General features: G+C 45.9%; 1 protein-coding gene across 2 annotated transcripts in view; it reads right to left on the bottom strand.

Moving 5' to 3' along the window:
• Window positions 1-21,128, bottom strand: part of LOC144797658 (uncharacterized) — a 208,810-nt gene that overhangs the window by 95,678 nt on the left and 92,004 nt on the right. For both annotated transcript variants that reach the window (XR_013603436.1, XM_078668369.1), the window contains exon 2: window positions 11,295-11,432. Coding sequence is in view for 1 of the 2 variants with exons in the window: in XM_078668369.1 (XP_078524495.1) it covers window positions 11,295-11,432 (138 nt within the window). In the remaining variant the exon portion in view is untranslated. The remainder of the gene's footprint in view (window positions 1-11,294; window positions 11,433-21,128) is intronic.

Here is a 21,128-nt window from a genome sequence, read left to right as displayed (position 1 = left end):
CTCTGGAGGCCTGTGACACCCCTGAATCCTGTGCGGAACCTATGCCTGTGTACATCGAGGTGAGGGGCTTGCGATGGGGGGCTGGACGGAGGGAGCGCTGACTGCAAGTGGAAGGTGCTGGAAGCTACTGCGCTGGGGATTCCTGAGCGCTGCGGTGCTGGACTACCACATGCGAGACTGAACTGACTCCGACCCCCTGGCCTGGCCCTGCGAGCAGCCTCCTCGCTAGGCTCACCGTGCAGGGCTTCATTTCCTTACCAGACCGAAGTGCGCAGCTGCTCGCCAGGTGGGGCGACTTGAGCTGCGTGGGACGTGCCGGCTGCCTACAGTATCTGGGGATTACGACTGCTGACCCGGCTCCATCACAAGTGTCAAATACTGTCAACTTCAGACACGCCCTGGTCAAAAGTGGGCTCAGGAAATTGTCCATAGCGCCCCATTGCAGGACACGGACTCTGGTTGGATCCGGATACACACAGGGGCACAACGAACTCTGATCACTAGGAAGAGTGTAGATTTGATGTCCATATACTCCCTCTGTCCGGCCCTGTATTGCAACGCGAGTGCTGAATAAGCCCGAGAGGAAGCCATGGGTAAAGCTGACACCCGCCAATCTAAAATCTCGTTCGAAAATAAGCGCCCTGTAAAGCAAGTAGACCAAGACCAGGAAACTTTGGGGGCCGCGGGAGGTGAAGAGGTTGGCGACAATCAGGGAGAAGATCTCAAGTCCTTGATGCTGGAAATGCGCAACAGTTTGCGTAACATAGATGCGAAGCTAGATACCCTCACGTCCCAACTTGACTCAGTCAAGACTCAAGTCGCCACCCATGAAACGCGGCTAGACTGTCTTAAAAACCGTCATACCGAACAGCACAAATTCCAAAAAGAAACTAAAAAACAAATCCTGAGTATGGAAAAAGTGTTGGAGGTCATACGTGCAAAGTCGGATGACTTGGAAGCATGTTCCCCGTATGCAATAACGTCCAAATTACGGGCATTCCAGAGACAACAGCTATCACAAAGATGGAAGTGTTCGTGACAGAACTAATGCATGACCTCTTTGATCCTCATCTGTCCCCCGTCTTTGTGGTGGAGCGCGCACACAGAGCCCTGGGCCCGAAGCCGCTGGTGGGAGGTACACCAAGGCCTATACTTGCTAAGCTCTTGAATTACCAAGACAGAGACATAGCGCCGAGACTGGCTAGAGAGAAGGATCATATAACGCATAAAGGTAATGTCATCTCCTTTTACCCGGACTTCACGCCGACGGTGCAGGTGGCGAGACGAGAGTTCCTACCAGCTAAGCGTCTGTTGCTGGAAGCTGAAATCCCGTATGCGCTACTCTACCCTGCCAAGTTGAAGGTGTCCCATGATGGAACTGCGCACTTTTTTACAGACGCCAAAACTGCTCTCAAGTTTGCCAAGCACATCTGTGGCCCTAAGAAGAAGGCGGCGCAAGGAGCCGAAAAGCCCGGACAACAAGATCACCTCAGTGACAATTACTGATCCTACTGGCTCTGCTGCGTGATCCCCTTGCCGGACCTATGGAAAACATCTATGGGTCCTCCGTTTGCGAACTGACGATGTGATCTGAGTGCTGTAGAGGTATTGCTATGTTGGTACTCCGATGTCTGGTCCATCATTTCCTTCCTGATGTTACTGATATACGTTCATTGTTTCCTGATTTTGACCATTTTGCTGTCGATTTTTCTTATAGTCTCAGCCACCCTGTGCAAACGGGGGTGTATGCTTGTGCTCCCATGCCTCCGAGGGATTGTTCCCACTGTTCAAATGTTCCCACTTTTTTAAGTGGTTTTGGGGGGGATATGTCACAACCTAATTGGGGGGTTGAGGCGGGAGGTGGGGGATGTGAGGGTTGTTTGTGTGCTTGAGCTGTCAGGGTTGTTTACTATATCGCAGGTGTGCGGGGGGGATATGTGCATAAAGGTGGGGAGCTGCCATGAGAGGATCTGAACATACCGATAGGGACTGATGCTAATCTATGTAAAATCCTTACTTGGAATGTACGGGGGATGAACGATGGTCAGAAGGCGCGCCTGATACACGCTTATTTAATGAGACATTACGTTGATATCTGCTTCCTACAAGAAACGCACCTCAATACCAAGCCATCACTGCGTCTGAAGCACAATAGGTGGTCAGATATACATTCTGCAATATATTCTAATTATGCGAGGGGTGTGGCCATACTTCTGGACCGAGGCCTTGCTTGGAGAGAGTATGCAGTTGATATTGACCCTGAAGGCAGATTTATCATACTACAGGGACTCCTGGGAGGGAAACCTGTTTTCTTAGTGGCCCTATATGGACCAGATGTTGATTCCCCCAAATTTTTTCGAGAAATCTGGGCTAAGCTGGCTTCGATAGATTGCACTACCATTATTTGGGGCGGGGACTTCAACGTGGTGTTGCAAGACACATTAGACAGGAAGGGCGCATCTAGGCCACTGCACCCTGCTGCGACTCAAGCCCTTCATGACATCATGGACGAAGGAAACCTGGTCGATATCTGGAGGCTCCGCCATCCAGATATGCGGGAGGGGACCTGTATTTCCTCATATCATGCCGCTTTGTCCAGGCTTGATTACTGGCTGGTATCACGGGATGTGGCTGCCTGGACAGTTGAGATCAGGCACCTGGCTCGCTCTCTATCGGACCATGCCCCCTGTCTATTGACGATTGCCATCCCTGATCTACCGCCAAGGGCGTTCATTTGGAGGCTCCCACAACATGCCCTCTTGGACGAAGCGTTTAAAGGGAGCATTAGATCTGATATCTCTGACTATTTTGACTTAAATGCTGGTTCGGTCTCTACAGTTGCCACTTTGTGGGATGCATTCAAAGTGGTGATCAGGGGTAAATGCATAGCACGGCAAGCTGGGGTGTTACAGGCAATCAGAGGCACCCTGAAGGACTTAGAGACGCAAATCAGACATCTTGAGACGAAATTCTGCTCTGAGAGTAGTCCCCAAGTGGCGGCGGACTTAAAAGCAAGGTTGCTAGATTTTGCAGAGGAAGCCCAACGCGAACTGAAATGTTTAGGTAAACACGCTGAGGCGAGACGCTACGGTGAAGGGAATAGACCGGGGCGAACGATAGCCACCATGATCCGAAAGTCGGCCTCCTCCCCTTACATACACACAATCAATACCCCGGAGGGTAATACTGAAATAGGCCAAGAGCAGGTTCTCCGTGCATTTCGTAACTTTTATTCTCACCTATACGCGGCCACACGGACTGAATGTGCAGATGGTAGGCAGGATTTCCTTGACTCGATTGCGCTTGTGTGGTAAATACATAGACCTCTCATATGATGTTGAAGACATCAAACTAGTTATAAAGAGTCTTCCCCTTAATAAAGCCCCAGGACCAGACGGTCTAACGACTGCGTTTTATAAGACATACGCTGACGAATAGGCACCACGACTTCACGCGGTGTATGGGGAAGCCCTAGAAACTTAAATTCTTCCAGCTTCCATGCGAGAGGCGCTGATTATGGCACTGCTTAAACTAGACAAAGATGAAGCGGAACTGGACTTGTACCGTCCATTGTCGCTCATAAACGTGGACGTAAAAATGTATGCGAAGTTGCTGGCTAACCGCCTCCAACCGCTTCTCCGTTAGAGGCCCTCCAGGACCAGTCTGGATTTATACCTGGCCGCTCAACGTCTCACAACCTTAGGACAATATTCTCAGTCTTACACTATTTACACCCCTCTGTAAAGGCTGCTGCTGTATTTTTAGATGCCACAAAGGCATTTGATTCCCTAGAATGGCCTTAACTGTTCCGAATTCTGGCACGAATGGGATTTAGCCCTTTATTTATAAAGCGTATACAACTGCTGTACACTGCCCCACTAGCCAGAGTGCGGATTAACAGGCTGACCTCTGACACATTTCCGATCCTACGTGGCATCAGACAGGGCTGTCCACTGTCACCACTCCTTTTTGCCATTGCCATGGAGCCTCTTGCCGCCCGCGTCCATCAGCATCATACCGCCCGGGGCATAGGCTTCAGTTCCCGAAGCTTGCTGATTTCAATGTATGCAAATGATGTCACATTGTATATTTTGAACCCTTCCGAAAACCTAGACCCAGTGCTGCGGGAATTTATCAAATTCGAGGGGCTGTCGGGGATATCAATAAACTGGGGAAAATCGGTCATCTTGCCGCTCACAGATGGGACTCCGGAGGTAGTGTCGGAATACCCACTACGATGGGAAGCGAATGAAGTCAAATATTTAGGTATATGGCTATGTCGAAATCTGCAGGACATTTGGTCCATGAACTTTGGAAGAGCCATTGCATGGCTTGAAGGTAAGGTGGCAATATGGTCTAAACTTTCCTTGTCAATTGCCGGTAAGGTGGCGTTGGCAAAGATGGTTATACTCCCGAAATTGTAATATCTTTTTGTAAACATACCGATTCCACTCAAATTACAGTTTTTCAGATGTATCCGCACTCACCTGCTATCTCTAATATGGGCGAGTGGCCAGGGACGGGTTTCATACGAACTCCTGACATTGCCTCTGCGCCAGGGTGAACTGGGGGCACCGGATATGCAGCTCTACGCTCTATGCGCGCAAGCCCAATTCTTGCACTTTTGGATATATCAAAATCCCTATCAACCACATGTGGCGGTAGAGTTGGATGCTGTGGCACCGTTGCCCTTAACGGTGGCGGTGTACAAAGCAGCGCCTAGACCTGGCGAAGATGTAGACACCGCAAACACGCTAAGATGGGACTGGAGGGCTCTTCAGAAACGGGCGCACCTTCCGCACCTATATGCTTCCGCAATACAGCTTCGTCAAAACACAATGCTGGCATGCTTGGAAGTGGGAGGAGGGGTTCCTGAACTAGATGGCACTCAGCTGCTGACTTTTGCTGACTTATACCCGGACGGCTCATTCGCCCTACACCCCCCCCCCCGCCCCACCCCCAGCGGGTGTAGACGGAAATGCGGTCCCTTTTTTAGAGACATTTACATACCATAAGCTCCGATTGGCGTGCCAAACTCTTGGCGAGGCCTTCCCGGAGGCTCCCCCCACACTCCAGGCTCTACAGACATTACTTGCGAGAGCCTCGCCGAAAAAGTTGGTAACTAGACTATATATGACCCTGCAAGACCAAGCCCCGATAATCAAGCCACGATCCCTGGAACTATGGAACACAGAATTGGATCCCCGATAGATGAGGACCAATGGAATTTCTGCTGCAGGCAGCTCTTGGACCTTTCCCCCAATTATAAACTGCGCCTTATTCATTTTAAATTTCTACATAGATATTATAGGACACCCATTACCTTGCATCTCATGAGACTGAGAGCGGACGCTAGGTGTTGGAGGTGCGGGTTTGAACCAGCTACATTTTTCCATATGGCGTGGAGCTGCCCAGAGCTCGGACAGTTCTGGTCGGATGTATTTCTTGCAATAAATCAAATCATTGGCAGAAATTATGAAAGGGTGCCGCACTTGGGTTTACTAGGTCTGGTTCAGGCCACTGTACCGCAGAGACGAAAGTTACATGCCCTGCTGCTCCTATATGCCCGACGGCAAGTCGCTATGAAGTGGGGCAGACATTGACAACCCACGTTCAAGGCATGGCTAGAGGATGTGAGCTATGGTCATACACAACTGGGAACATTCTGGGAGCTAATGCCCACGGCCTCCAGACCTAGAGATATTTGGGAACCCTTTCTACAATGGTCCAGGTCGCTGGAGCACTCCCCCCACCCTGACACTACAGAGGATGTTCCGGTGTACGGGTCGACGCCTCTTGGTCTAGACAATTGAGTTCGCCTTTCTGACCACCTATCATGATGGGCAGTAAATGTCCCTAACATATGACCCCCCCCTGTGTTCCGACTCACATGTTAATGTACATTGTACTTGATTACCGTTTACTGTTCTCTCTGAGTTACTGCCTCACCGATAGATGCTGATTGATGTATACCTATAAGCATATTCCCTATCAAATAACCTGTGCCCAGTAATCCGATCTGACAATTATTCTGGTGTTTACCCTGACTTGCTCATAGTGTTGTGTTCTAAGTCGTTTTCAATGAAAAATGTATCTGCTTTGATCATATTGCATTGAATATGCTATGTTTGAATGTCTGTAATGTTTCTTCATTCAAATGCCAATAAAAAAGAATAAAATTTTTTCTTTTTTTTAAACTGTTGGCATGGGTCAGAGTGATACCAAGGGACTGCTGCCCAGTCCAGGTGAGGTGGTTGGTCAAGAAGCATTAGTGTACAACCTACAATTAATTCAATTCAAAAGAAGAGCATATGTTGTGCTTCATGAAAGGACATGGATGTGTGTGGTGGGGAACCGCAATTATGTTGTGGACGGAACCACTCGTTCCGTTACCACGCAAGCTTAACCATGCTTGCCTTTACCACGCGTATGCCTTTATTACAGATATGCGTGGAAAAGGCAGTGAAATGAAATTAAATGCGGCCGGGAAATGCTCTCGGCATTGCGGGGGCGGGGTGCGCATTCCTTTGAAGTGTGAAGCAGGGGGCGGGGGAGCGGATCCCTTTGAAGTGAAGCTCTCGGCATTGCTAGCATTGCTGTGGGGGGTCTGATGCAATGATGCGAGGCAGGCGGCTTGGAGACCAAATGGAAAGCGCTTGCACGGGCAGATGCACTCGGCGCAATCCGCCTGGTTTAGCTTTCCTGGATCCAACTCTATACTCTCGACATCTGCAATGCCAGAGGCATTGGCAGAGGTCGAAACCTAAAAAGGAGAGAAAGGGAAAATAAGCCACAAGTTGAAAAAAAGCTGGATATGGCGGGAAAAAACCTTTACTACGCAGTCAAAACACCGCAATACATTCACAACTCAGCTTTTACAACGCAAGTCGTTACCACGACCTGCACTGGAGGGCACTGTAGACTAAGGAATAGTGTGATTTACTATTCCAACAGCTTCCCTGCTGTACGTAGGCTGGAGTTGGAATAGTAAATCATACTATTCCTAAATCCAGCACCCTACAGCGCAAGTCGTGGTAACGACTTGCATTGTAAAAGCTGCGTTGTGATGTACCACGATCATTTTGATCGCGTGGTAACGTCATACATCCGATATGACAGAATACATGGAGCTAAAAAGACAAATTTCAAGATAGGTGATTTAGTCAGAGTCAAAGCTCCCACTGGGAGAGCAAGATGGGCAACATTTACTGAACCTATCAGAATTGTGAAACTCTTCAAAAATGCAACTCAAGATGGGAGAATTTGGAACATGGTAAGAGTTGCTAGATGCACTATTCCTGAAAAAGGAGTGATCACCAAGAAAAGTTACAATGATGAAGCTAGTGAGAGATTCAGTACATAAATTCACAACCAACTGAGAGGATGTTGAGAATTCCATTAGGTCAAGTGGGGGAAAAGCATGCTGTCCGGGTTATCTTAAGGATTTTGTGGTCATGACCACTTAATTTTTGCTGTTCATATTTATTCCTTTTGAGGGTGCATAAGTTGCAAATTGTGTGTTTTGCATTTTCAGCATACCTTCTTGTTGTCCTATTTTTCTTACAGGATGAAAGTTTTCAGACCTAAATGAGGTGTAACTGTGGTACCTTCCTTAATAGTGCTCTCCCTGTTCCTTTTCCTCTCTCCATCCCCTTAAAATTATCTTGAATGATTTGGCCAGAACATCCATTGTCTATGGTAAGTAAGTACATTTTTATTTGCATAGTTAATAAAAACCATTCTAATACAAAAACATCAAGATTAAAACGATTCTGCATACAATGTTAAAAAATTACTTCATAATATATATCTTATCTTTTTAAAATAATTTCTGTAAATTAATAATTTAAGCATCCATAAAGGGAAATGCTGTTGTGTTCAGATACTATCTTGTAATAAAATTATGAATCTGGTATTGGCATTTTCTTTTCCACCGCCCTCATGAAATTCACCAGACTGCAATTCAGCTGTGGGTCGTTAGGTGCAAAGCAGGCAAGGACTGCTTGTCTTCGTGAGCATAGCCTGCATTGATTAAAATGGCATTTTAGCAAATGTTTTCGTTCTTTCAAGAGTTCTTTGCAAGAACATAACAGATGCAGCATATCTTCTGGCGCTGAGTCGCATAGACTACAGGAGGAGCCCGCCTTTTCCTTTAGCTGATGTGGAAAATACTGAATTACAGGATAGCAGGCCCAGTATGTACTTCAGGAATTTAATTCAAGTAGATATGGCGTAGCCCAAGTCGAGGTAGTTCTGCAGTGCTGGTATGGAGAACTTATTCAGAGTCATCCAGCCATGTGACCTTTTCGAGAGGGACGCCTTATCTTCGACCCACGAGAGATGTTCAACTGTCTTCTTGGTCAATCGTTTAAGTGTTTATGGTTTGTAGGAATATCCCAGAGTTGGTTTAGGCTGTTATTCGTCAGACTGCTTATAAGGTATTTGGCTGCTGGTGAGGCTGAGTGTTGCTCTAGCTCTTTCCATAGATATTAGTTGAGAGTTCCTTAATTGGATTTCCGCACTTTGTCCCAGGTAGTTATGTACGCCCCCTTTCTTGCTAAAGATTGTTTTTGAACACTGCGGGCAGACCAAAAATAAATCCTAAATGCAGCTATGACTGTATTATCAAGAGTGTTTGCATCTATTCCTCTCTGCACGTCACTTCCGTAAGCAATTGTTGGCAGAAGTATGGCTAGTATCACTTGAGCCAGAGGCAGGAGCGATGGACCAGTCAGTTTATGATTTAATGTTTTTAAAGAGATTGCTAAAGCAAGGCCTTTGCCTCTAATGCTGGTTTTCTGTACAGTGAAGTGGCCTCCTTTATGAATTTTTACTCCTAGATATTTATGTACTGATGTATCCTCAATATGATTACTGCCCCAAAACCAGGTAGTCGATCTTTACCTATTTTACCTGACCGTCATTGTCCTTGTTTTCTCAAGATTTATGGTCAGTCCATTTGCTGTAGAATAGTCCTTCGTAGCGTTCACAAGATGTTGCAAACCTACTTGTGTATGACTGATTAGGACTACATCATCGGCATACAGGAGACACGGTAGTGATAACCCACCTAACCTGGGAGTGTGAGAGTTACAGCTATTTTATATCGGGACAAGGTCCACTAAAAACAAGTTGAATAATGTGGGAGCTAAGACGCATCCCTGTTACAGCCTTTTATTGGTTAATATATGTTCTGACAGAAGCAACCCATCACCCAACTTTGGTGTCGATTAGGATGGCGGACGGACCTGCGTCCGTCCGCCACCCCCGAGGTGGAGGGACCGTCCGCAGGGGCAGCTGCGTTCCCTCCATAGGAATTAGGATGAGACCGCCACCCTGGCGGTCACATCCTGTATATTTAACATTGCGGCGGCTGCTGCTTAAAGCAGCACCCGCCGCAAAGTTAAAAATGCATGCTTTGCATGTGCATGCACATGCAGGGGGGTACCATAGGTACCCCCCATGTGCACCCCCACCCCCCAACACCCTGGGGGCCCGCAAAGTGCCCCCAGAAGAAAAGGTCCACATGCTTTTCCACGGCGGAATATCCACTGCGAAAAAGCATGTCTCCGCACACATCATAATATGGCTGGCGGTGTCTTGCAGACACCGCCACCATATTGTGGTCCACACCCCGTGGATCAGTGGCGGACGGACCTGCCATCCGCCGCTGATCCCACCGCCATCATAATCTGGCAGTGGGTGTTTTCAAGGACCGCGGCGGTAAATCCGCATCCTCCGGGCCGGCGGTGGCTTCCACCGGCCCGGAGGATGCGGATTCACCGCCATCAAAATCGACCCCTTTATCTGGACCCATGTGTCCATTGTCTATGGGGCCCGGTGATGTAATTGGAATGTCTTTGTCAGGGCGTTCTATCTTGAGCTCTCCTGAGGCATTAGGAAAACGACACCGAGATGAACTGACAACTGTGGCTGAGGTGTATCTCGTGGTACTTCAATAAACTCATCTTGCAGCTTCCGGCGGCTCCTATGTATGTTTTCTTCAATGGAATACCCTGGAACATATCATCTGCACATGCCCGTACTGTTACAATTTCAGACAAAATATCTACAATCAGTTTTTATTGCATGCGTAATCAAATTCTTAACTGCTACTTCTTTTCTTTTAGCCAAGCCCAGAAAGTGAGACTTAACGTTTATTTCCTCTTTTTTAACTGTTATAATTAAAAATGTTGTGTGCAATTATTCTATGTATTGTGATTGATTGTTTGGAAAATATATGAAATAAACATTTTATAAAATAAATTACTGCAAATACTGCAGGTGCAGGAAAAAAGGGTCAAGCAGACACACATTTAGAGCCTCGGTTGTCTACCAGATAACCCCAAAAAGTTTCTAATGCTGCTGCTTTTCTTCTCCTGTTGCCACTGTAGTCACAGAAGTCATGGAGCTCGGAAGCAGTGACAGAGGGGGCAGGACATGCACCCTATGAGGTCGAACTCAGGTAACACCGAGCACTAGGGGGTTCCTTTGAAGCTACTGTGGTGCTAAGTCAGAATCCTATCAGACTAAAGCTATCCAAAGAAGAGTCTACTCACTGGCATTATTCCTTGAGTGCTGTCAGTGGAACAAGCAAAACCACCCGGTGAGGTGCCATTGTGCCTCATTGTCTCAGGTTTTTGTGTGCATTTTCCAGGACATCACAGTCAATGAACAACTGGCAAGCTTTCTCCCTATCAATTCCAAGACAGAAAACAGAATCTGAGACCCATCTTTAAAGAACAATGATACATGCCATTGATGAAAAGAGTTTCACCAAGCAATCCCCACCAAATCAACTGTCATCACCCTTTCACACTACTGTTTGAATAAGTGTGCTTATCTGTGATGGGTAGCAAATGAGTGCCTGAGCTCTGGCCCTGCTTAATAGAAGATGCCCATTACTGAACTAATAGTGAGAGATACATTGCATTGTTTACTAATGATCTAGGGAAAGTCTGGACAGATGGTCATCCCAGTTACACATAAAGAAAACAATAGAACGCACCATCATATTCACAGACTGAATGTACAATATTCCATATGCCACAAATGAAAGTTGAAAAAATCAATGGCTGTAATTTGGGCAGAGAAACACGCGGCTTGTACTTACAGCAATGGATACACTTACAACGACTGATTGCTGAAGGGGCTTCTCTTTAGCTCTAAGCGTAAAGAGACAAAGGTGTCATGTGATAGACCTATTAAAAAACGACAAGGCTATTTTCATTCAGTGCCATGCACCATTTTTCTCACTGTTAGTTACTATGTATACTAAAGTACTTTGTACTTACATGTTTTATCGCAGGGCATGCAGCACCTATCATACCAGAATCCTGGGCAAAAACCCTGTACCACTCCTGCAATGCATTTAGTTTGACGGTAGTCAACGCAACTTCCTCCGTTTTTCTCACAGTCACTGTAGGTGAAAGCTGGAAAGAGAGGGGCCGTTATCATTATATGCAACACAACTGTAACAAATGTTACATGTATGTACATATTGACAGAGAAAAAACATTTTATCTTTCTGCATTTAACTGTATTTGGAATAAGGTTGTTTGTTTGGTGATGAATTGATAGGGTCTTTCATTTCAAAACTGGCAAGGTCACTCTAAGACAAGCAGATGCTGTTGCCATTGTCACTGTTCACAACCTGAACGTATCAAGACACGGAGTAGTCAAGTTTGAGCTTTCAGAGCATTGGTTACATGTTTTTTTAACTTTCTGTTATTTCTCTACTTCTGACTGAGGCCATTCTGCTATTTGGACACCTGAACTAGAGGAATTTACAACCCCTTAGGAAGTGCCTCATTTATAAAGGAATAAGTGCCGGTGCCCAAGGTGTTGCTCAGAAGCGTACAGACTGCACTGCTAAATGTCGGGGTGCAGAATACCAATGCAATCTGGTCATGCTTCAGCGTCATACCTCTTTCATCCACCACTAGACACTCTCTACCCATATTTATCTCACTCTTGCAGGTTTTTGTCAAGCTGCTTTCTCCCTTTGTCACTATTTCCCTGCCATCTTCTTTCTCCCTTTTCTGCCTCGCCTTCTCTTGTTCTGGGTTCAAGTCTGATTCTGAGTACTGATTCCATCAAATATGTGCAGGTGGGCTCTACCCGCAACCACTGACTCAAATTAAGCACTTCCCCTTGGGATGCTCACTCGAAACTTGGCACTTCTAGCCATCCATCCTCCATCGAACTGAAGGGCTGTCTGGGGACACAGATTAATGTCCTATTACTAACTGGTAATCTTCGTTACTCCTGGTCCCATGGTCCACAGCCCATTCAGTAATTATGGAGATCTATCATCTCTCAGTGAAGAGACAGAGGAACTAGATGAAGAAGATGACAACTCATCCCCATGTTTCCTTTTCCTGGTATGCTTCCCCATGATCCACAAACAACACGCAAATGCAGCAAACTTAAACGTTATGCGGTACTCACCACTGGCATAAAAACTTTGTATACTGCCAAAATTGAAAAGCAAAATGCCCCAAGCCGGCCCATGCATGCCCTCTGGGACAGAAGCACCTGGACCCAGCCTATCTGTCCTCTGCATAAAAACCGGAAACCAGGCACCTACGACATGCCAATCACTCACAGCCTGCATCTGCCAATCGGGCCCGGCCGTCAGGCAGATGCGATTGCAACGCGCAAACACCCCAGCCACCAAGGGGCAGACCTCACCCTGTCTCCCGGCAAGCTCCGCAGACTGGGAGACACACACAGTGAAGAAGACGGCCGTGATACCCAGGAACCACCAAGCCCAGCAAACCTCGTCCCATTCTGTTGGCAGACAGAAAAAAAAAGAACAGACAGACAGATAGGTAAGTTTGGTCTATGTAGTTCCAGTGGGAGGGAGTGGGGTAGGGGGGAACCTGCATTTCTTGTGCTATTGTTTCTGTCTGGGAGATGATCGATCTCCATAAGTACTGAATGGGAAGAGGACTTAATGCTAGTGTTCAAGGAAGCCAGCACCTTTATACAGATCAACTTATGGATGAAACCAAGCAAAACGTTAGCAGTATGAAAGTAATAGGATCATGTTATTTAAATCCCACCAACCTATGGGCTCAAAATCTTTGGATAGTTGTGGGAGAAAATGGATTCTGTTTTGTTGTTCGCATGAAGTAAAGCACTCATTTTGTAGATCCTACAACATCCATTACAGTAGTGGTTCTACCTTGTTACGATAACTAGGGGTGGAGATATAAAACTGAATATCATGGGTTAAATATCCAACAAAATTATTGTGGCCAAAATATCAGATACTGAAATATTGTGAAGGTATTTATATTAAGGTAAGTATAGGTCTACCATACTGTAACTCCACATTGATATCCTTATCTTTTCAATTTATAAGAGAAACTGATCCAACATTGCTTTGAGAATTGCTCAGTTTTTTAATCCAGCCCCTGCAACCATCCGCAATCAGTTCTCTCTTGGCAGTATTTATTGCCACGAGTTTTCTTGCATCCACTTAGCGAAAGTAGCACCTACGTCTTCAGTAAATATGCCCCCAGTGCTACCAGTAGGCAATGTAATGGCTCCATTTTGATATCAAAGAAAACGAAGGAGAGGGTGAAACTTTGAGGCACACCACTTTCTGATTTCTGCGCACTTGCTTTTGGACTGTCCCATACCACGTGAGATGTCGTATAGGCAAGGAAAGAAACCAACCATTAATGGGACAGACTCACTGTTACAGACACTGTAAGTCTTGGACAAGCCGTAATTGATGGTATTAAAATATGACAAGGGTGTTGTTTACACCTTCCTCATAATTTCCTGCAGTCTCTCCCTAACATCAGCTAGTACACCTCCAGTTCTGCGATGGAGCCTAACCCCAGATATCAAATCTCCAAAAGATTATTCTCTTCCATCTGTTGAGTGAGCAATTTATTCAATACTTTTTCCAAGATTTTTGTGGTGAATGGTTTCTGACTAAAAACTGTTAGGAGCAGAAGGGTTCTTTAAGGGCCGTTTTACTTCAATAAGAAAGTAATCCACGCCCAATTCGAGCTGCCTTGTACAAAACCCTTGATAGATGGATGCAATAACAATCTTTGTAATTACGGGGTATAGGACCCTTTCTTTTTATTTTTGATCATTTTACAATTTTCACAAAACATTTAGATGACAACTTTTCAGTCCCAATGCAGTCCCCACTCCAATTTGTTTTACCCAGCCCCCACATCGCCCCACTCCCCTTTCTTGCCTCGACTCAGAGCCCATTTGTATAAGTTCAAGCTTCTACATTGTCCATCATTGCAATCATTAATGCAGGTCTATTCTTAGGAGGACTCATATCGGTCTTGACATCTCAGGGGATCAGCTTAGTGGAAATGCTCCAAATGTTCTTGAGCATTTCGGAATCGATATATCACCTTGAAAGTAATCCATGAGTGGTTTCGAAATAGCCTTAACCGCATGCGTGCGGTCGATATTCTTGTCCTGTGCTGGGATTTACAAAAACCCATTATTCATGACGAGCTGGGCTCGTCATGAGCGTGCGAGGAGGCTACCTCATGACGAGCCCAGCTCGTCATGAGCGTCGAAGGGGTTAAATTCTTTTGTTCTCCTTGTACGTCACATGAGAGCATTTCTATCGCTGTCAAAGACCACATCCTCCTTGCCCAATGGATGTAGTTGGTATCCGAGGGGCAGATTTACAAGAAACTGAAGCATCTATAGAGATGCGTCAGTTTCCCTGCGCCTGCCTGCGATACCCTTGCGCCACCATGGATGCGCCTTATTTACATTACAGCGTACCATGGTGCAAGGATTGACAGATGTGTCGGAAATTCTGAGGTATCTGTTGGTGTAAATGTCACTCATTGCTGAAGTCCTGTTGCAGCACGTCGCAACTCCAGCAATGCATAGGAGGTCTATACTTATTGTACTGCTTCACTCCTTAATGGTTTGATGCAGAAGCATCCTAGAATTAGCACAGTGAAATCTTGAAGATTTCACTGGGTACTTCTACAAGGCTTTCCTGCATGGGAACGCCCACCCTGTATTCATTATACCTGACGCAGGTATAATGTGATGCAGGGCTTTACAACGTGACGCATCTCCTTAGATGTGTCACGTTGTAAATGGGCTGCAATGTGGCTGACACTCTGTACAATATTCCATACAACACAAATGAAATATGCAACAATCATTGGCTGTAATTTGGGCAGATAACATTGCATTGTTAGAATGTGATTGGCGGGGTAAGGCCCGTAGGTAGGTGGTACCACCCCAAAATGTAGAGCGGGGGCATCTAAATGGCAGCTGGACGAGCCCCACCCAACATTACACAGATAAGGTGACCAAAGAGCCAACTGGCACACTTTCGCTTTTAGCAGTCTTGTCCCGACAGACACTAGTATCAAGAAGCCTTCGAGCATTCATTGCGCTCTACAAATACTAATCAAGACTGTTGTCCATTCCATACTCAGAGCTGATGAGCTCATTGATTTACCTTTGTGGCGACGCTCCTCAGACAATCTTGTGTGCAGGGGGTGTGGCAAATTAGACGAATCTCTGGAGCACATTGTGTGCATTTGCCCAGAGCTGTTGACCCTACGCAGAACAAATTAGAGGCCTGATTGGAACAAACTGGGAGTTTGTACCTGCAGGCAGGGCATTATTGCTGATTTCAATCCAGAGAATGCAGCTCTAAACATCAGCTTTACAACTTTCATTTACCTGGATTATCGTCAGTTCAAGCAGCCAATCCTCTAATTCAATCAAGGCAAACTGAGGCACCAGCCACCATCTGATTCAATTGAAGGCTAATAAAAGCAGTCCCCTTAGACATCAGTTGATTGCTCGGTCTGGAGGCCTGGCCGTCCTCATTTCATCATCATTTCAGAGCCATCTGATCGCTTAGATTGAACTGCTGCAGCACACTACGGAACATTTGGGCTTTTTTTAGACACTTTTTTTAAAACAATTTTATCACTGGCCTAATAAACAGCAGCACCACTTGGTCTTTTAAGATCTACAGTGACCCACTCCTGTGACCTAGCATTTGGCCTCGATCACGTTCGCACTTTTGAGCAACTTTGAAGGGAATTTTTATCTACTGTATATATCAAAATATTATTGTAGTGTGCAAATAGCTAATTTTCGTTTTTAGATCAAGCCTGAGCCAGCAAGCACTGCTCTGGCGATTATCTTTTGTAGTATAGTACGGGAGAGAAGCCCCGCCCACTCCCCTGCCCATATTTTTCATTGGCTTGTGTCTTTGTCCTTCGTAAATGCTGTCTTCTGATTCCTAAATAGGCTTGTTAGTCTCTCTTTAGTACGGCCATGTCTTCATTTGTAACCTCCCATGGCTACTGGTCCCTTTACTTGTTTGTTACACAGTACGTGTATTATTTTCTTGATTGAAGTTTCTCCTACTTTAAGTAAGACGTGCTTTGCTTACATTGAGCGGGCCATGCGCGCTTTCACTTTGAAAGCAGCCGGGACAATGCAGCAGTTTGTTTGCAATGCCATTGGTTTTGCATTAAAACACAAGACCTAAAGCACTGCAAATATTTATCACTTTCGTGTTTTTTTAAATTCGCGTTTATGTGAAGGCGTCGCGCTTTGCTTGAACACGGTGCCTGCTTTCATTTTTATCTTTCAGTATTTTTTATTCAATTTCATGCAGAAGGGCGCCGTGCTCAAACAAAGCACTTTCATGTGTTTTATTTTATTGCCATGCCTGCCCGTGAAGTGCCAACCCTGATTCCGTAGCTATCGTTTCTGAATTTATGACTTGTCTGCAATGCTTAGGGCGCTTCCTTTATTACGTAAAGTCCAATACAGCACACAAGTTGGCAGTGGCTAGATTTGACCTGATCAGCATTTCTTTTTGTTTTCAGGCACAAAGTACGTGATTTAACCATCCGGTAAGTTTAAGTATTGTAAAGCAATACCAATAAATACACCTTGCCTGACCTTAAAAAGGCCACTCTTTGGGACACAACCCCCAAATCTGCTGTAGTGCGCACAAGCTTATATTGTAACTTGTCTACTTCCGTTTCCTTACTGTAGGAGGCCTTGACAGGACTGTGCAAGATGCTTTTCTTTCTTGGCGGGATAGTTTGTGTTGCATCGATGTGAAAAATTAGGTTAGCGTTCTGATGCTGGGGTAGTTCACACGGTCGGACTGCGCAAGTCGCTTTTCTTCAATTGGGGAATATTTTGAGTTGCATGAATGTTATGAATTAGGCGAGCGTTCTGAAACTGGAGTGCTTCACGCTGTCCTTGAATATTTTGCTTTTTCTCTTGGTGCGACTTATCTTTCAACAGCTCCTTCAGGGCTGCGTGGTTAACAGAGAGAGAAAGAGAGAAACAAGCTCTCCACCTTAAGGCTGGTCTGCATATTACCTTTAAGGCTACTCTACAGTATTCATTTTACGTTTGCCTTACAGTATTACATTATAGCGACAATTTCTACTGATTTCACTAGCCTTAATAATAATAATATTATTTATAGGCACATCAGGGTCGAACAGTGTAAATGAAGGTCTCTTTAGTTACACGTCCACCACACAGTTACAAGAAGCATGACAAGGGGAAATGGAATGTGTTGCTCTCATAGACTCAACTTTGAGGGCTGTGTAATATGCAACCACAGTGGCTAAAGTGTCTTTGCATCACAGAAAATGAAGGACACTTCTGTTACAAATCTATCAGTGGGAGGAAACTTAACTGAATTATGCAGTCAAATTATTCTTTTTTTCAGTATATTTATTTTGGGTAGGCATTTGTGTTTGATAGATTTAAAAAATAGGGTTGACTGCTTTATGCCTTTCTTTTTACTTTCTGAAAGTTTTTCTTTAAGTAGATAGATACAATTTTGGGGAAAAAAACTTGAAACGTTGGGGTTATTGTTGTGACCAGGAACTTTAAGGGTGCTTTCGGTTTACATGCATTATTTGAACGGACTGCACAGCTGTTGTTTAATCTCTATTTTGCAGATTTGGTCACATTATGGTGCTAGTCAGGTCCTTTCCTCACAAGTTTGTTACCTGATGTTACAGAACACTTTAATATGTAAATGCTGCAATTTTAAAAGCTCACTCTAGTGTTTGGAAGCTTCATATTGTTTATTTTTAGTGTTATTATGACCTTCACTTTGTTAGTGGGTATGGTAGGAAAATGAATGTTATGGCTTTTTAGGAAAATACAATTGATTACTTGAATATACATATTCAATTAGGAGGCTTTTCCTAATGTCAGCATTTGTTTTTATATTTTTTTTAGGATCCGACTGAGACTCAGTTCTATACAATACAGGGCTTACAAGCTGCTCATTGCTTATCCAGTTGAGTTTCCATCATTCTGCTTTGCTGCATTCTAAATGGACAACTAACCCCATGCAACACTTCCGTTTCTTTCTCTGGTGCCGGAACCAAGTACAGATTGATTACATTTAATTGGTGTACGTTCGCTCGTGCCTTGATTGACGTGCTATTTGATTAAACTGCTATGTATTTACACGTACTGATGCATTCCTCTCTCACCCACCACCTCATCACATTGCTGTCTCCTTTTCCTCCACTCCTCCATTCTTGCTTGTTTTAATTGCGATAGTTTATTTTATGATTTCTAGTAAAGGCTGTTTTAAATATTCCATGTTCTTTGTGCCCTATCAATAGCATTTTTATTGTATTGTGTTTCTCTTTTAATGTATTATATGCTGAGTTTTTTTAAACAGATTGTCTTTCATGATGAACTGTAAGGAATATGCACACAATTATTTGTGTTGTGCGATTCTTTATGTTGTCTTTACAGCCTTTTCTCGAACTGACAAATTATGGGCTATCGCAGAGCAAGACTCTGTGGTATACAATATAGGACTTAAACCCGCCTATTGCTTACCCACTATTTGGAGTCTCTGTCATTCAGCTTTTCTGCATCCTAAATGGACAGCAGAGGCCATGCGTCACTTCCTTTCCTTTCTCTATCACACGGACCAAGCACACATCGATTACATTTAATTGGTGTCCGTTTGCTTGTGCCTTAATTAAAGTGCTATTTGATTGAAGTGCTATTTTTAGGGCTCGCGCAGCGAGAGCCCTTTTGTGTGGGGTCCCAAATCGGAGCCTGGAATCGCACACGCTCGTGCGTGTGCTTTTCCTTTTGTGCCCCCCATTGGCTTTTGCGTGCGTGTGTTTTAGCAATAGAGCACGCAATAGGCCAAAGGCGGACGCATTGCTCCGCCCACGGCCTATTGGTGTCTATTACTCGTACCAAAGGTCATGTGGTTTCAGTTATCGTGCCCAGACACGGGGGCGATAATTGAAAGCACGTCTCGCGAGCTTCTTCTGTTTTTTGGATCCATTTCATAGAGAAGCAACTAAATGAAAGAACCGCTGATGCTGAGGTCTTGTGTGCTTCTTGTTTTTTAAAAAGCAGGCTCCGTTCAGCAGTTGCTCTGGGCCGTCAGGGGTCCGATGAGACAGAGTGGGCCGGGACGTTTTTTGCAGGCTTCCTTCCAAGGTTTGCAGGGGCTCCCAAAACACCTTCTGCCTGGTTAATATTCATCTGACATGAGTTTTTGGGACCTCCAGCAAATCCACATTTTTCAGTGTGACTTATTAGTACAGCAGTTCTTTAGCAAAATGCAGAGCAGGTCCCAAAATGTTGAAGAGCTGTTTCTATTCACTATTTGTAAACTGATAAAGATCTTCATCTGCGCCACCGTCACAGAGCTCCCATTGTATGCATACAGGCCACCCTGGTATGCAACTGACTCCGCCCAGCCCTATGAGAACTTTCATTGTTGCAGTCCTCATTAAGTAGCTCCCTGTTTCCCAACTCCTTGGTCATTGTATTGACCTAGGAAGGATGAATGGCTGAGCTGCTGGTGCCTGGAAGTGGCTGACTGTCACAACCCTACCAGCCTTTCAGAGATACTGATTTCCCTGCGGGCCAGTGTTCCCCAGCTGGAAGCCGGGTCACGTGAAGAAGAAAGAGCAGAGTACGAGTTAGGAAGGGAAGGAAGCAGGGGGTTATTTGTCCCGTCCCTTCCTGTTTCCTCACTGCGCGGTACCACGTCCATTCCTGGGGCTCGCGCCCTCGTTAAAGTTAACACTTCATTTTATTTGCCGTAATTGCCTACGGGTCCCACCTGAGAATTCACTAATCACGCTCTTACTCGGCGGGCTCCCTTGTCAGATTTCTCCAGGATCCGCGCGTGACAGGGCCGCCATTTAATAGGGGTAAAAGTTAGGGGGCTCCGGGGATACTGTCTGCGCGCTCCACAGCCACCGCAGCCACCACAAGTGTAATAGTTAGCGGTCTAGTGGCCGCTTTGATCGCCCACCACTTCCGCAGGCCAGGCGTGGCCTGCGGGGAGTAAATAAAAGGATGACGACCGCTCGGGGTTGTCACTTCCAACCCAGAGCGGTGTGTGGTCTCTGTTTGTTGCCGCGCCACACTCCTGCCCCTGCGCAAGTGGGCCTTCACCCCTGTTCGCTCCCAGGCCACCACACGACACTGGTGACGAGCGGAGGGAGCTCAACCCTCACTCACCGCACGCCACGGCCCGCACCAGGATTTGCATAACGCGGCTGGGAGCCGCACGTCACTGAGGCGGACGGGCGCCCAGAGCAGAGAATGCGCGCCCGCCCCCCCCCCAGCTTGGAGTCAGCCGGGCAAGGCCTGACCAGAGGTCAGTGCGTTGTGCCACAGCGCCTAGGCCTGGCAGTGCACTCGTGCCACGCCTACACTGAAGGCCTCTGCCGAAGATACAGTCTGAGGGAGAGGCAGCCAAGGGCCCTGCCTGGAAACAAAAACAGAAGACAAAAAAGAGGAAAAAAATAAGTAAAGAAAGACAAACGAAAAGAGACAGGCACACGTGTACAACTGAGATGGGGAAACCAGCAAAGAAAACGCCCCCAGTGCTGGATAGCAAGGGACAAGCACACATGGACTATCGGGAAGCCTCAGCAGCAAACACAGCCTGAAAGGAGAACCACCTGAGACCCCTGCCTGCAGAAAGGAAGACCCCAGTACCAGGGAGCAAAGGAAGGTACGTCGCAAAACACCCATCGCTACCAGCTAGAGGCGCCATGGGGGACAATGAACAAGCAGCAGCACCAGCCCCCGCACCATTCCAACACGCCGCGTCA

This window comes from Lissotriton helveticus, chromosome 12 (genome assembly GCF_964261635.1).
Source record: "Lissotriton helveticus chromosome 12, aLisHel1.1, whole genome shotgun sequence".
Taxonomy (NCBI): domain Eukaryota; kingdom Metazoa; phylum Chordata; class Amphibia; order Caudata; family Salamandridae; genus Lissotriton; species Lissotriton helveticus.
Note: the sequence above shows the minus strand (reverse complement) of the source record. Positions and strands in the feature narration are given on the sequence as shown.